Source organism: Acomys russatus, chromosome 13 (genome assembly GCF_903995435.1).
Source record: "Acomys russatus chromosome 13, mAcoRus1.1, whole genome shotgun sequence".
Lineage (NCBI taxonomy): Eukaryota > Metazoa > Chordata > Mammalia > Rodentia > Muridae > Acomys > Acomys russatus.
Genome location: NC_067149.1, coordinates 14,459,742 through 14,472,331, shown reverse-complemented (window position 1 = coordinate 14,472,331; position 12,590 = coordinate 14,459,742). Strand labels below are relative to the sequence as shown.

At 39.0% G+C, this 12,590-nt stretch overlaps 1 protein-coding gene across 1 annotated transcript in view; it reads right to left on the bottom strand.

Annotated features, from left to right (window-relative positions):
* The window catches only part of Alms1 (ALMS1 centrosome and basal body associated protein), an 87,116-nt gene that overhangs the window by 45,127 nt on the left and 29,399 nt on the right, over positions 1-12,590 (bottom strand). Inside the window, exons 8-9 of the mRNA XM_051154661.1 lie at positions 12,370-12,503; positions 6,253-8,042 (exon numbers count right to left, since the gene is read on the bottom strand). Coding sequence (XP_051010618.1) covers positions 6,253-8,042; positions 12,370-12,503 — 1,924 coding nt within the window. The remainder of the gene's footprint in view (positions 1-6,252; positions 8,043-12,369; positions 12,504-12,590) is intronic.

Below are 12,590 nucleotides of genomic sequence, written 5' to 3'. Positions count from 1 at the left end.
ACATCCCTCCAATCATCATGTGGGGAACAAGGTTCAACCTTTTTTTTTTCTTTCTTTCTTTTTTTTTTTTTTTAAAAAAAAAAGGGGGAAGCATTCATACCACAGGAACAACTAAACAAAGTGTGAAATACTGGACAGAAAGGGCCATTAAAGAAAAACTGATGAAATACAGATAAAGACCAGGAATACTTAGCAGCAATATACAAGTGCCAATTTCTTCATTCTGGCAAATATAGCACGAAACTGTAACATACTGGAAAGAGCAGAAGGTGACTGATTGCTAAAAGGAATTCTGCATGTATATTTTCTATAAATATAAAATCATTCAAAAATAAAAGAATTTAGCTATGTTGGGTGGTGCATTTCTATAATTCTAGTACTCAATATTCTAAAGGAGGGAATATCAAAAATTCAAGGCCAGTCTGAGATACACAGCAAAAACTCCAAAAAACGTAAAATTAAAAAAAATTTTTTTTTCTCAAGACAGGGTTTCTTTGTGTAACAGACCTGGCTGTCCTGGAACTTGCTCTGTAGACCAGGCTGGCCTTGAACTCAGAGTGATCTACCTGCCTCTGCCTCCCAAGTGCTGGGATTAAAGGTATGTGCCACCACTGCCCGCTTAAAATAAAAATTTTTTAAAGGAAAGGAAACATTATGTGTTATATTAGAACAAAATGAAGAATATATCCAAAATACAGAAAAACTTTTAAAACTCTACCACATACAACCTGAAAAGGATACTTGTGAGGAAACAACTAGCAAATCTTTCCTCTGACCACAGACACAAACTAGGTGTGTGCAAATACTAGGACACTAAATGTGAGCATTTGTGTGCTATTTGCTGCCCTGCTCTCTCCCTACTGCTATGTATCATTAATACATTTTATAACATGTACTAACATTTTATAAAATCAGTGTGACTCACAATGTCAACAGAAAAGAAGTAAAACACATATGACCATATCAACAACAGCAGAAACATTTGTTAGTGTTTCATAATTATGCATGAAAAAACTTACAATAGAGGGAGAATGAATATATATATATATATATTACCTATATAACCTTGGAATACAGATGACTTTTTTAAATTGCCAGGTGCAGTATGAATAATTTTTAAAAATCCATTAAAAATTTCTATATCAGAAAAGTTATACATTTAAAATATAAATTTTATACATGGCACTATAAAAATATCAAATACCTAATGAGTATAATTTAAACATGTAAGAACCCTATTAATATAGGAAAAAGTTAAGAATGGCCTAAACTAAAAAACGTGTCAGCTTTTAATCGGTGCTGGACATCATTAATTCTACTAAAATATGGTTTTATTGTGTAGCCTCGGCTGTCTTAGAAGTAACTCTGTAGACCAGGTTGGCCTCAATTCACAGAGATAACCGTCTCTGGCTTTATTTGGTCTCTTTGAAAGTTTTACTCTGTAAATTAGTACATAGGTCAAGATGGTTTGGAAGTTATGACAATCCTCCTTTTGCTGTGCTCTCCCCCCATCCCCCGGATGCTGGGACCACAGGCCTGAGCTACCACACTCAGCTTCTCTGGGCTATTTTTGTGCTTTACTGTTAGTCTGTATTTATTTCAAGTAAAAAGAACAAGCAAAACAGCAGCAACAGCCAGGGCTCATGGCACACACTGAAAACACCAGTACATGAGGCAGGATGACTACAAGTTTGAAGCAAGTCTAGACTATGGAGAAGACTCTATATCAACAAAAACAGGCCAGGTATAGTGGTGCATATCTTTTAATTCCAGCACCTGGAAGGCAGAGGCAGGCAGATTTCTGTAAGTTCAAGACCAGTCTGGTCTACACAATTGAGTTCCAGGACAGCCAGAACCACATAGTGAGGCTTTGCCTATAAATAAATAAATAAAGTAAGCAAGTAAATCATAAGATACTTGGTTAGATAAGAAAGCATGATTTTATATAGGTATAAAAAACTGATCTTGCTAAACACCAAGATACTTATATAATTTCAAAGAATCTCACATAAAATATTTAACTACATAAGAGAAAAGGGTAACTTTGTAATGGTAACATGTAGCTGCTACAACCTTACTAAGCAATTAAAGTAATGGTTTTCAACCATGGAACAAATCAAAACCATGTATCATGATACAGAATGTAATGAGGGTCAATATAATTTATGCTATATAAAGTAACTAATAGAAATACAATCATCAGAAAACTCTAATTATTATATGTATATATTAATTCTATATCACCTTATATATAAATCATATAATTATTAATATATGTTACATATTAATATATATTAATTATATAAGGTGATATATAATATATAACTTTACATATGATTAAAATAATTATAAACAAGATTATTTTATTTCACAAAATAAATTTTATTTTAATTTAATTTATATTATTATACTATTATTATATTATTAGTATATTATAATTTATAAAATCATAAAAAGTATCAAGGTTGGGGCTGTAAAGATGGCTCAGCAGTTTAAGAGCACTGGTTGCTCTTCCAGAGGTCCTGAGTTCAATTCCTAGCTACCACATGGTGGTTCACAGCCACCTATAATGGGACTTGATGCCCTCTTCTGTCTGATGCCTCTTCTGTCATGCAGGCACACATGCAAATAGAGCACTCATGCACATGAGTAAATTTTTTTTAAAAGTGTCAAAGTACTAAAGTCAGATAACATGGCGCACACCTTTAATCCCAGCATTTGGGAGGCAGGCAGCCTGGTCTACATAGTGAGTTTCAGGAAAACCCTGGGCTAGCCCATAGAGGGGCCTTGTCTTAAAAAACAAATCAAATCAACAAGTAAAAATAAGAAACTACTGAAGAAACAGCATCAAAGGAAAAATATTAAACATACATGATAATTAGTATAACATGTAATTTTGAATTGTTTCTTCTGCTATAAAAGATAACAGTAGGGCTGGACATGGTGGCGCACGACTTTAATTCCAGCACTCGGAAGCAGAGGCAGGGAGATCTCTGTGAGTTCGAGGCCAGCCTGGTCTACAAAGTGAGTCCAGGACAGCCAAGGCTACACAGAGAAACCCTGTCTCAAACCCCCCCCAAACAAACAAACAAACAAACAAAGATAACAGCAGGAGAAGTAGAGAGGTCAGGGTGTGCCTGTAATAAAGCGGCATCAATTTCCTGACCTGGATGCTTTCACTGTCAATATATATGCAGAAGATATTTATGAAATATAAGTGTGTCTATTAAGTGATGGGGCAGGTCAACAGATCCTTCCCAAAAGATGGAGAACTTACAGCTTGCCCATAACTTTTAACTCAGAAGAAAAAAAAAAAGAAAAAGAAAAAGAAAAGAAAATCAGAGGAAGGAGAGAAATAAGAAAATCCTGCCTGTAAGTGTAATTTCATGTTACCATGTAGTATGTTCCTCTCATGTGTGGACAAATACGGCAAAGAAAGTATTCAACAGCTCCCCTGACCAACAAATCCAATTCTCCACCCCTCACAGCAACATCAGACACACACTCTTTTCAAGCCTACATTGATCAAAATATCATGAGGCAATTCTGAACACCTTTAAACATAATGAAGTCATTCAGAGTAATTGCCACGACTACAACAGTTAAGAAGCACACAGCACCAGTCAATGGAACAAAGAAGAAACTGAAAACTACATTAAAAACTCTCTGTAAACATACTGAAAAAGAATATGAAAAATTAACAAAAAATAATGAATATATTATTAAATATTTATTCTCAAGAAGGTAGAAAAAACAAATTAAGATGCAAAACAGAAGACAAAAGATAAAAGTAGAAATTAATAAGAACACACAAAAGAAGCTATCAAAACCTGTATTTTAAACCCTTACCAAGAATGATTGGCGAGATTACCAATATCAGAAATATAAAAAGGCTAATGGCATAACAGGATATCACCATGTCAAGTTAGAATAAAACAAAATTTTTTAAAAAACATTTTTTCAAAAATGACACCATGTCATATGCATTAAACAAATAGAACTCCATGACAATTTCATTAATGATCCTACCAAATATACAAAACTAATTCCAAACTTCACAGACTGTAATACTTTCACGAAGTCAGCTCAGCCTAGAATACTTCTCATGAGCACAGCTGTAAAAATATTTTAAGTATTAGGAAACCATATGCACAGGCTACCATGAATAATAAAGAGCTTTCCTTTTTAAGACTTTCCTTCCTTTCCCACTTTGGTTCTTAGCTGGACAGGATAGCAAGAAGTCTATGCCTCCTTTGGTACCAGCCAGAAATGTAGGCTTCATACATGGCTTCTGCTCTAGCTACTATTAGCCCAAACCACTTTGTTTGCTTTGTTCAAGCTAGCCCAGACCTGCCAATGACCAGCTCCCTCTGAGATTTGTGTGTGTGTGTGTGTGTGTGTGTGTGTGTGTGTGTAATAAACTTCCTTTCAAATTCTCTTGGTATGAAGAAAACTATGCACATGAATCCATCTCGCTTCTGCAATGGTAACCAATCAACCATGAAAAAAAAACTAAAGATGTCTATAAGGGGCTGGGAGAGACAGCTCAGCTGTTAAAACACCTACTGATCTGCCAGACAACTTGGATTAGGTTTACAACACCTACATTGTGAGGTGGCTCACAATCACCTATATAACTCCAGTTCTAGCCAGGCACTTGGGAGGCAGAGGCAGGCAGATCTCTGTGAGTTCGAGCCCAGCCTGGTCTACAAAGCAAGTTCCAGGACAGCCAGTGCTACACACGGAGAAACCCTGTCTCGAAAAAGAAAAAGAAAAACAAAAAACAACAAACTCTAGTTCTAGGGTCTAGCATCTTCTTCTAGCCTCTGTGGGCACTGTACATACACACACATACATACAGGTAAATACTCTAAAATATAAAATAAAAAACAAAAATGTTAATTTAAAAAAGGATGTCTGTAAGACAGTAAGGAGAATGTTAGCATTTGGATGTAAAACGCCCCAGTGTGGTCCCCAGCCTAGAAGAGAGCCACTGGTTTGGGAGGTTGGAGAACCTTAAAGAGATGAAGTGGGTTGCTAGGGAGAGGGTGCTGGCAGTTGTAGCTAGCCCCACTTCCAGCTCAATTCTTTCTTCTCCCTGGTCTGCTAAGATATAACAAGCCCCCTCACAAATTCCTACAGTCATAATTTTTTCATTCTCTTGTAAATACTAAACATAATAGAGAAATCATGAGCTAGAAAGGAAGGAGAGAAATAGAGTGATCATGCAAGCAGGAATATGGTTAATCATGACTGAGCTAGATTGAGAAATGACTGGATGTATCTGAGGGCATTTGCAGAGTTAATTACATCATGACAACTCTGATCTAGGAATATCTTACATCACTGGTGGATTCAAAATATGAGGGTCTGGCATGGTGGCACGTGCCTGTAATCCCAGCACACAGGGAGGCAGAAGCAGGTAGATCTTTGTTAATGAGGCCAGCATGGGCTACAAACTAAGTCCAGGACAGCCAGGGATACACCAAGAAACCCTGTCTCAAAAAACCAAAACCAAGCAAACAAACAAGAAAGAAAAATATGAACAGACTGGGAAATGGTAGAACTTTTCAAGATAGGAAATAGTTGGAGAAACTGTAACAGCAGGGCCTTTCCTTGGAGGGTCCTCCATCTCATTCGCTTGTAGCCATGGCATGGTGTTGAAGCAAAAAACCATCAGCCGACCCCTTTAAAACCATGACCAAAATAAACCTCTCCCCACTTACATTGCAAGCTCAAAGGAAACCTTCAGTACATCTCCAACATAAAAATAAATAATAAGTTGGGCGTGGTGGTGCACACCTTTACCCAGCACTCAGGAGGCAGAGGCAGGTGGGTCTCCGTAAGTTTGAAGCCAGCCTGCTTTACAAAGCAAGTCCAGGACTGCCAAGGCCACACAGAGAAACCCTGTCTTGAAAAGCCATAAAGAAATAAAGAAACAAGCCATCGTAAATAAATTGTACCATTGGGTGACCAAAGGTTCTTTTCAAGTTTTCGATTTCCTCCATCTGATGTCAAATCTTGCACAAAGCTCTTCACATGTTACTCGACACGCTCTCTTATCGACATGACCGTCACACGTTCACTTATTTACATGCCTCCTAAAAGACTTCTACCAGACCAGTTAGACTCAACCTCCTATGAAGAAATCACACTGCCCTCACCCCCACTCCAAAGTCTTCCCATATGCTTAACTATTTAAAATCCTTTGTTATAAATTCCATCAGTTCACCTGTTATCACAGTGACTCACCCATCCGCAGACACTGGAGTCCCCTCTGGTTTGGAATATTCTTCCAAATCTGAAATGTTCACTTGTGTTTGCCTTGAGGTTACTATCTGGCTATTCTGAGGAGGTTTGGTTTTCAAGTCCTGAGAAATGGTCTTACTAGCTGGAAGAGAAGACTGTGCGACTTGCAAGTCCAGTCGAGATTTAGGTCCTAGAAAACCTAAAGATTCTTGATCCTGGGCTACAGGTTTACAGGTCAGTAATTTGGAGGTTGGTTCCAATGACCTTGAAGATATAGTTCGCAGATCAGCATTAAACTCACTATTAATCTTTGTTTTAGAAGCAGGATCCAATGAATGAAACCTTTCATCTAAGGTTTCACTATGCAACTTGGAGGGAGTCTTGGGACAAAGAGTTATACAAACACATGAAAGTGCTTTTCTATTTGAAGGTGGAGGAGACACAGCTGCACAGTGGTCAGGGCCTGACTGGGGGATATTACTGACCGTGGCTTCAACATTTATATTAGAAAAGCACGGCTGAGGTGTATGCAGAGTCTTTTCTACTGCACAATCCTGACCGTGAGAAAAAAGGCACCGCTCTTCTCTCATGTGGCCATCTACATCTGGGGATCTGCACTGCTGCTGATCAAGAAAATCAGGACAAGGAAAGTCTGCAACTATATAATCCTGGCACTCAGGAAAGAAAGCAGGGTCTTCCCTTACTTCACGAGCTACATGTGGAGCTTTGCTCTGCTCAAAGAGTTCTCGCTGCTCAAGAAAAATGCAAGAGGCAATGTCTGGACAAAAGGCAGAAGGGTATTTTTTCATAAGGTGATCTGTATATGGGGTGTGGCTTTGTTCAAAGAGCTCTCGTTGTTCAAGAAAAACGCAAGAAGGAAGATCAGGAGTTATAGTTACATTCTTCTCTTTCACCTCTAGTGCAGAACTGAGTTTGTCTGGGCTAATGCTGGTGTCCGTATCAGAAAACTGAACTCTCCTGAAACCACGATAATCTGTACTGACACTGGATTCAGAAGGGCTGACTTTAAAATCTGATCTTTTTAAGAGTTTTTCTTTTTGATGAGAATGCTCAAAATCAAGAGGTAATTTTTGCCTTTGCTTACTACCTTCAGCTAAAATAGTCACTGGTGAATGACTCTGTCTTTTAAGTGATAAATGAGAAGAGGTTTTCTGTTTAAGACTTCTAGGAGAAATCTGCTCTTCAGGGGTATGAGGCGTAAACACCCCTAAAGTTGGTCCAGTACACTGGCTACCTGCAGTAACACCAACCTTAAAAACAGAGGAATCGGAAATGTAAGAGTGTCTGTGAGAAGAGAAAGTGACGGAGGTAGTGAACTGCTTCTTGGGGTCAGGGGGCAGTATTTGTGATGAGGAAGGAAAATCCATTTCTTTAGCTGGCACATAAGTAGGTTCTACTAATTCTGATGGCTGGGGGTCCATGTTTGCATGGAATGGCATTCCAATACTCTTGCTAATTTTGATGTCATTGGGTGCAAGGTTTTGAAATGGGAGATGACTCTGTAACTGAAAGGAATTCTCAACTTTGAAATGGGGATTGCTCTGATCTATCGATGTGGAAAGGTTGGTGTGCCTGCCTCTCCATGATGTTGGGCTCCGGTGTCCTCTAGTCAAGTCTGAAGGTTCAACAGACCGGAAAACAGAATGGCGGCTGTCTGGTCGTGGCTGTTCAGCAGTAAGAGTCCTGAAACATCCTTTCTCATGGCTCTCAAAAATAATGTGACCACATACAGCTTCGGGCACACTTCCTACTCCCCGTGGACTCTGTAAGCCCTAGAAGATACAAATAGGTTCCCACTTAAAGTAATCCAGTAGTCATACACTTATCAGTTTTTTTATCCAAGCTAAAAATGACCGTGAAGGTCATCACATTCATCTATAAGACAGGTCAAAGAAACAGCAGGAAAAAGAAAAGAAAGAAACTTTACAGAATAAAATGGCTCATGATAATGAAGAGCACTTAGGGAACTTTTTTTACATTGTTCTTCTTGGGGCTGCTCTTCTAGAGGGCCCCTGTTCAGTGCCCAGTCCTCACATCAGTCAAGTCTCAAGTACCTGTAACGTCAGCTCCAGGGATTCAATGCCTCTGGCCTCCAAGGGAAACTGCATTCATGTACACATGCCTACATGCAGACATGCACATTTATACATACTTAAAAACATAAAAACAGCAGGGCATAGTGATGCACGCCTTTAATTCTAGCACTCAGGAGGCACAGGCAGATGGATCTCTGAGTTGGAGGTTAGCCTGGTCTATAGGGCAAGTTTCTGGATAGCCAGGGCAGAAAAAGCCTATCTTCAAAAATCAATAATAATACTAATAACAACAACAACAATATAAAAAAGAACACATACATACACACACACACACACACACACACACACACACACACACAAAGAACTTTATAGGTGTAGCTCAATAGTAAAGTAGTAAAGTATGATGGTGTAAGTTTGATCCCCAGCATAACATACATACCAAAAAAAGGGGGGGGGGGCACAGCTGAGCATGGTGGTGGGCACACCTTTAATCCTAGCACTTTGGGAGGCATAGGCAGGTGAGTCTCTGTGAGTTCGAGGCCAGCCAGGTCTACACAGAAACACAAGGGTACAGGACAGCCAAGGCTACACAGAGAAACCTGCCTCAAAAACAAAAGCAAAACAAAAAATAAACAAAAAAAATCCCCCCCCCAAAAAGAATGCATATACACATAAACCCATGCAGGCACACTCACATATACATAAAAATTATATGCAATATATTTTATATATTATATTTTATATATAATATTACATATTTTTTAAAGTTTCGCTACAAACCTATTAGAATGGCTAAAACAGCAAAGGCAATATCAAATGCTGCTGAGGATACAGGGCAAGTGGATCACTTACCCTTAAACAATATGCGCCAAACTGAGCTCCTGGACACTGACACCACAGAAACAAATGCATATTCACACACAAAGCAACATAAATGTTACAACATTGTTTATAAAGCCCTAGATAGAGAACCCATTAAAATGTTTTGGGTTTGTTTTTTTTTTTTTTTCGAGACAGGGTTTCTCCGTGTTAGCCTTGGCTGTCTTTATATTTATAGACCAGGCCGAACTCACAGCAATCTGCCTGCCTCTGCCTACCGAGTGCTGAGATCAAAGGCGTGTACCACCACGTCTGGCTCCTAAAATGTTGACAAGTGATTATTTAAACAATCTGTGGGTAACACAAAGGTTAAGCTATTGATAAAAGTAATATCCTCATGTGTTTCTAAAGAATTATTCTTAATTCAAATATTTCAGTTATTTTGAATGAAAAAGGCCAACACAAAAAGCATGCTATATAACTTTATCTTATGACGTTCTTGAGATTACAAAATACAGAAAAGGGACTAGACTAGGAGTTGGCAAATATCACAGAAGAGGTGGGAGGACAGGAGCATGGGTACAGCTATGATAGGACAGCCTTAGACATCTGCGAAACAGCGTCAGTTTTCAGTATCCTCATTGTTTGAAAGCCAATGTCATGGCTGGGGCAGATCATTAAAATATTGCAAGACATTGGCCTGGCATAGTGGTGCACGCCTTTAATCCTAGCACTTGAGACGCAGAGGAAGACAGGCAGATCTCTGTGAATTTAAAGCCAGCCTGGTCTACACAGTGAGTTCCAGGACAGCCAGACCCTGTCTCAAACCAAAAGAAAAGCTTTACAGGAGATGATCACTAAAGAAACTGGATGCAGCAGACACACACACACTTGCTCTAGACCATTTTTCCATGTGATGCTACAACTTAAAAAAATACTTGGCTTAAAAAAAAACTCAATGAAGTACACTGAGTTGCCATTTTTTAATCTGTGGCTTCTAATTACCTTGAAACCTCCATGACACATTGCTGAGAAACAAACACTCTAACTTGAAATTTTTAAATTTCCTCCAGTTTCAAAACTGGGACTCATTAAAGACTGATGCTCATCTAAAGTGTGGTTCTCTCTCTCTGTGGCCAGTTTCCTCCTGGGGCTTCTTTCCATGAACCACTCCATGGCCTACCTCTTCCTGTGGCATCTTTCAAGTTTTTATAATAAACAATTTTCAGAATGATCTTCCCCCTTTAAAAACCCTTTAGATTTTAGGATGGCAAGATGACCCGGGAGATGAAGCTACTTGCTGCCAATCTTGACTCAGTTCAACACCCAGAACCTACACAGTGGGAGAAAAGAATAGGTTCTTGCAAACTGTCCTCTGACCTTCACAGGCATGCTGTGGCACCCCCTCAAAATAAATATATGTAAAGTTTTTGTAAAGTCTTAATGTTTTAGTACCTGTCAAACATTATTTTTAAACTACTCTTTCTAAAATCTTACAATAAGATGTGTAAGAGGCTCTTTTTAAAAAGCTCCTGTTAATAACAAGACATGGTATCAAACTAAGTATCCAATAGAACTGATGGAGAAAAAAATGTGGTATATAAAAGTGAAAGCTATCACTCATAAAGAATAGATACACCTGCCCGACTCTTTTCTTTTTTATGTCTGAGTGTTTTGCCTGCATGTATGTGTGCCACATGGATGCCTGGTGCCTTTGGGGCCAGCAGACAATGTCAGATGCCCTGGAACTGGAGTTATGGACAGCTGTGATTCTGGGTGCTGGGAACTGAACCCTGCTCCTCTTCAAGGACAAATGCTCTTAACTACTGAGACATTTCTTTAGCCCCACAGCATGCTGGTTCTGTGTAAAATTCAAAAGCATACTGAAGAGCAGAGAGCCAATGTGTATCAGGATAAGAAATAAAGACAAGACTAGGTAAGGGATCCAAAACAACGGCATCCCCCACGGGTGGGGAGTGCTGGTTTGCTTTGGTTTTTGAGATACAATCTTGATAAATAGCCCAGGCTGGCTTTGAACTTGCCATCCTCTGGCCTTAGACTCCTGAATACTGGGATTAGAGTGTATGCTACCACGTGCAGCTCAATGGCATCTGTTAATGTTCTGTTTCCCAAGCTGGACAGGAAACACCAAAATAACTTCTCTTTAGATAAGTGCTTCCATTCAAGAAATAGCTCACTAAAGAAGAAAAATAAACAGTATTGGAAAGAAAGCTGTTTTAGCCACACTTGGTGGAGCATGCCTGTAATCCCAGCATTTGGGAGGCAGAGGCAGGCGGATCAAGGCCAGCCTGGTCTACAAAGTGAGTCTAGGACAGCCAAGGCTACAAGGAGAAAGAAACCCTGTCTTGAAAAACCAAACCAACCAACCAGCCAAACAAACAGAAAGCTGTTTCTACATAAAACTACTTTAACTCTATTCTTTTTTTTTTTTTAATTTATTATGTTCACCAGAAGAGGGTACCAGACTCATTATAGATGGTTGTGAGCCACCATGTGGTTCTGAGAATTGAACTCGGGACCTCTGGAAGAGCAAGCAGTGCTCTTAACCTCTGAGCCATCTCTCCAGCTCTTTAACTCTATTCTTAAAAGAACATATACTTCTAAAACTGAGCTTCCATATGAATGTTAAGATGTAAAGGAGAGGGGCTGGAGAGGTGGCTTAGTGGTTAAGAGCACTGGCTGCTCTTCCAAAGGACCCAGGTTCAATTCCCAGCACCCACATGGCAGCTCACAACTGTCTGTAACTCTAAGATCTGACACCAGCACACATAAATTAAATAAAATATTTGGGCTGGAGAGATGACTCAGAAGTTAAGAACACTGACTGCTCTTCTAGAGGTCCTGAGTTCAATTCCCAGCAACCACATGGTGCCTCGCAACCATCTATAATGTGATCTGATGCCCTCTTCTGACCTGAGGAGTACTGTATACATAATAATAAATAAATCTTAAAAAAAAAAAAAAAAAAGGAGGCATTTAACCTTCCAATTGTAAAAATGCGCTGGCAAAACAACTCAGTTCTTCCTTTACTACTATGATAAATTTAGAATTAAATCAAAACTTACAGACTGCTAGTCCCTCAATCTCAACTTTTAGAGAATTACTACTAACACTTTACCCCAAGATTATCAGCAACTCATCTGGGCTCATCAATGCCAAGCGAGAGTTCTGTTTCTACTGCCCGTTCACAGTTCCGGGTTTCATTTCAAGGTTTCTTTTATACCTCAGACAAGCGAGTCGCCCCTCCATGACCAAACAACTTTGCCTTTATCTCTTCTACTTTCCTCCTGTCATCTTCGTTCAATTCTGAAATGGAGTATCCACAGTCGTGTTCTAAGTTGAACTTTAGATTCCAGGCTGGAGAGAAATCACAAACAGTTGAGATTTTAAAATTTATGAAACTGGTAATTTTGCAATTACTACACAAGTAAAGAAAACCAGCAA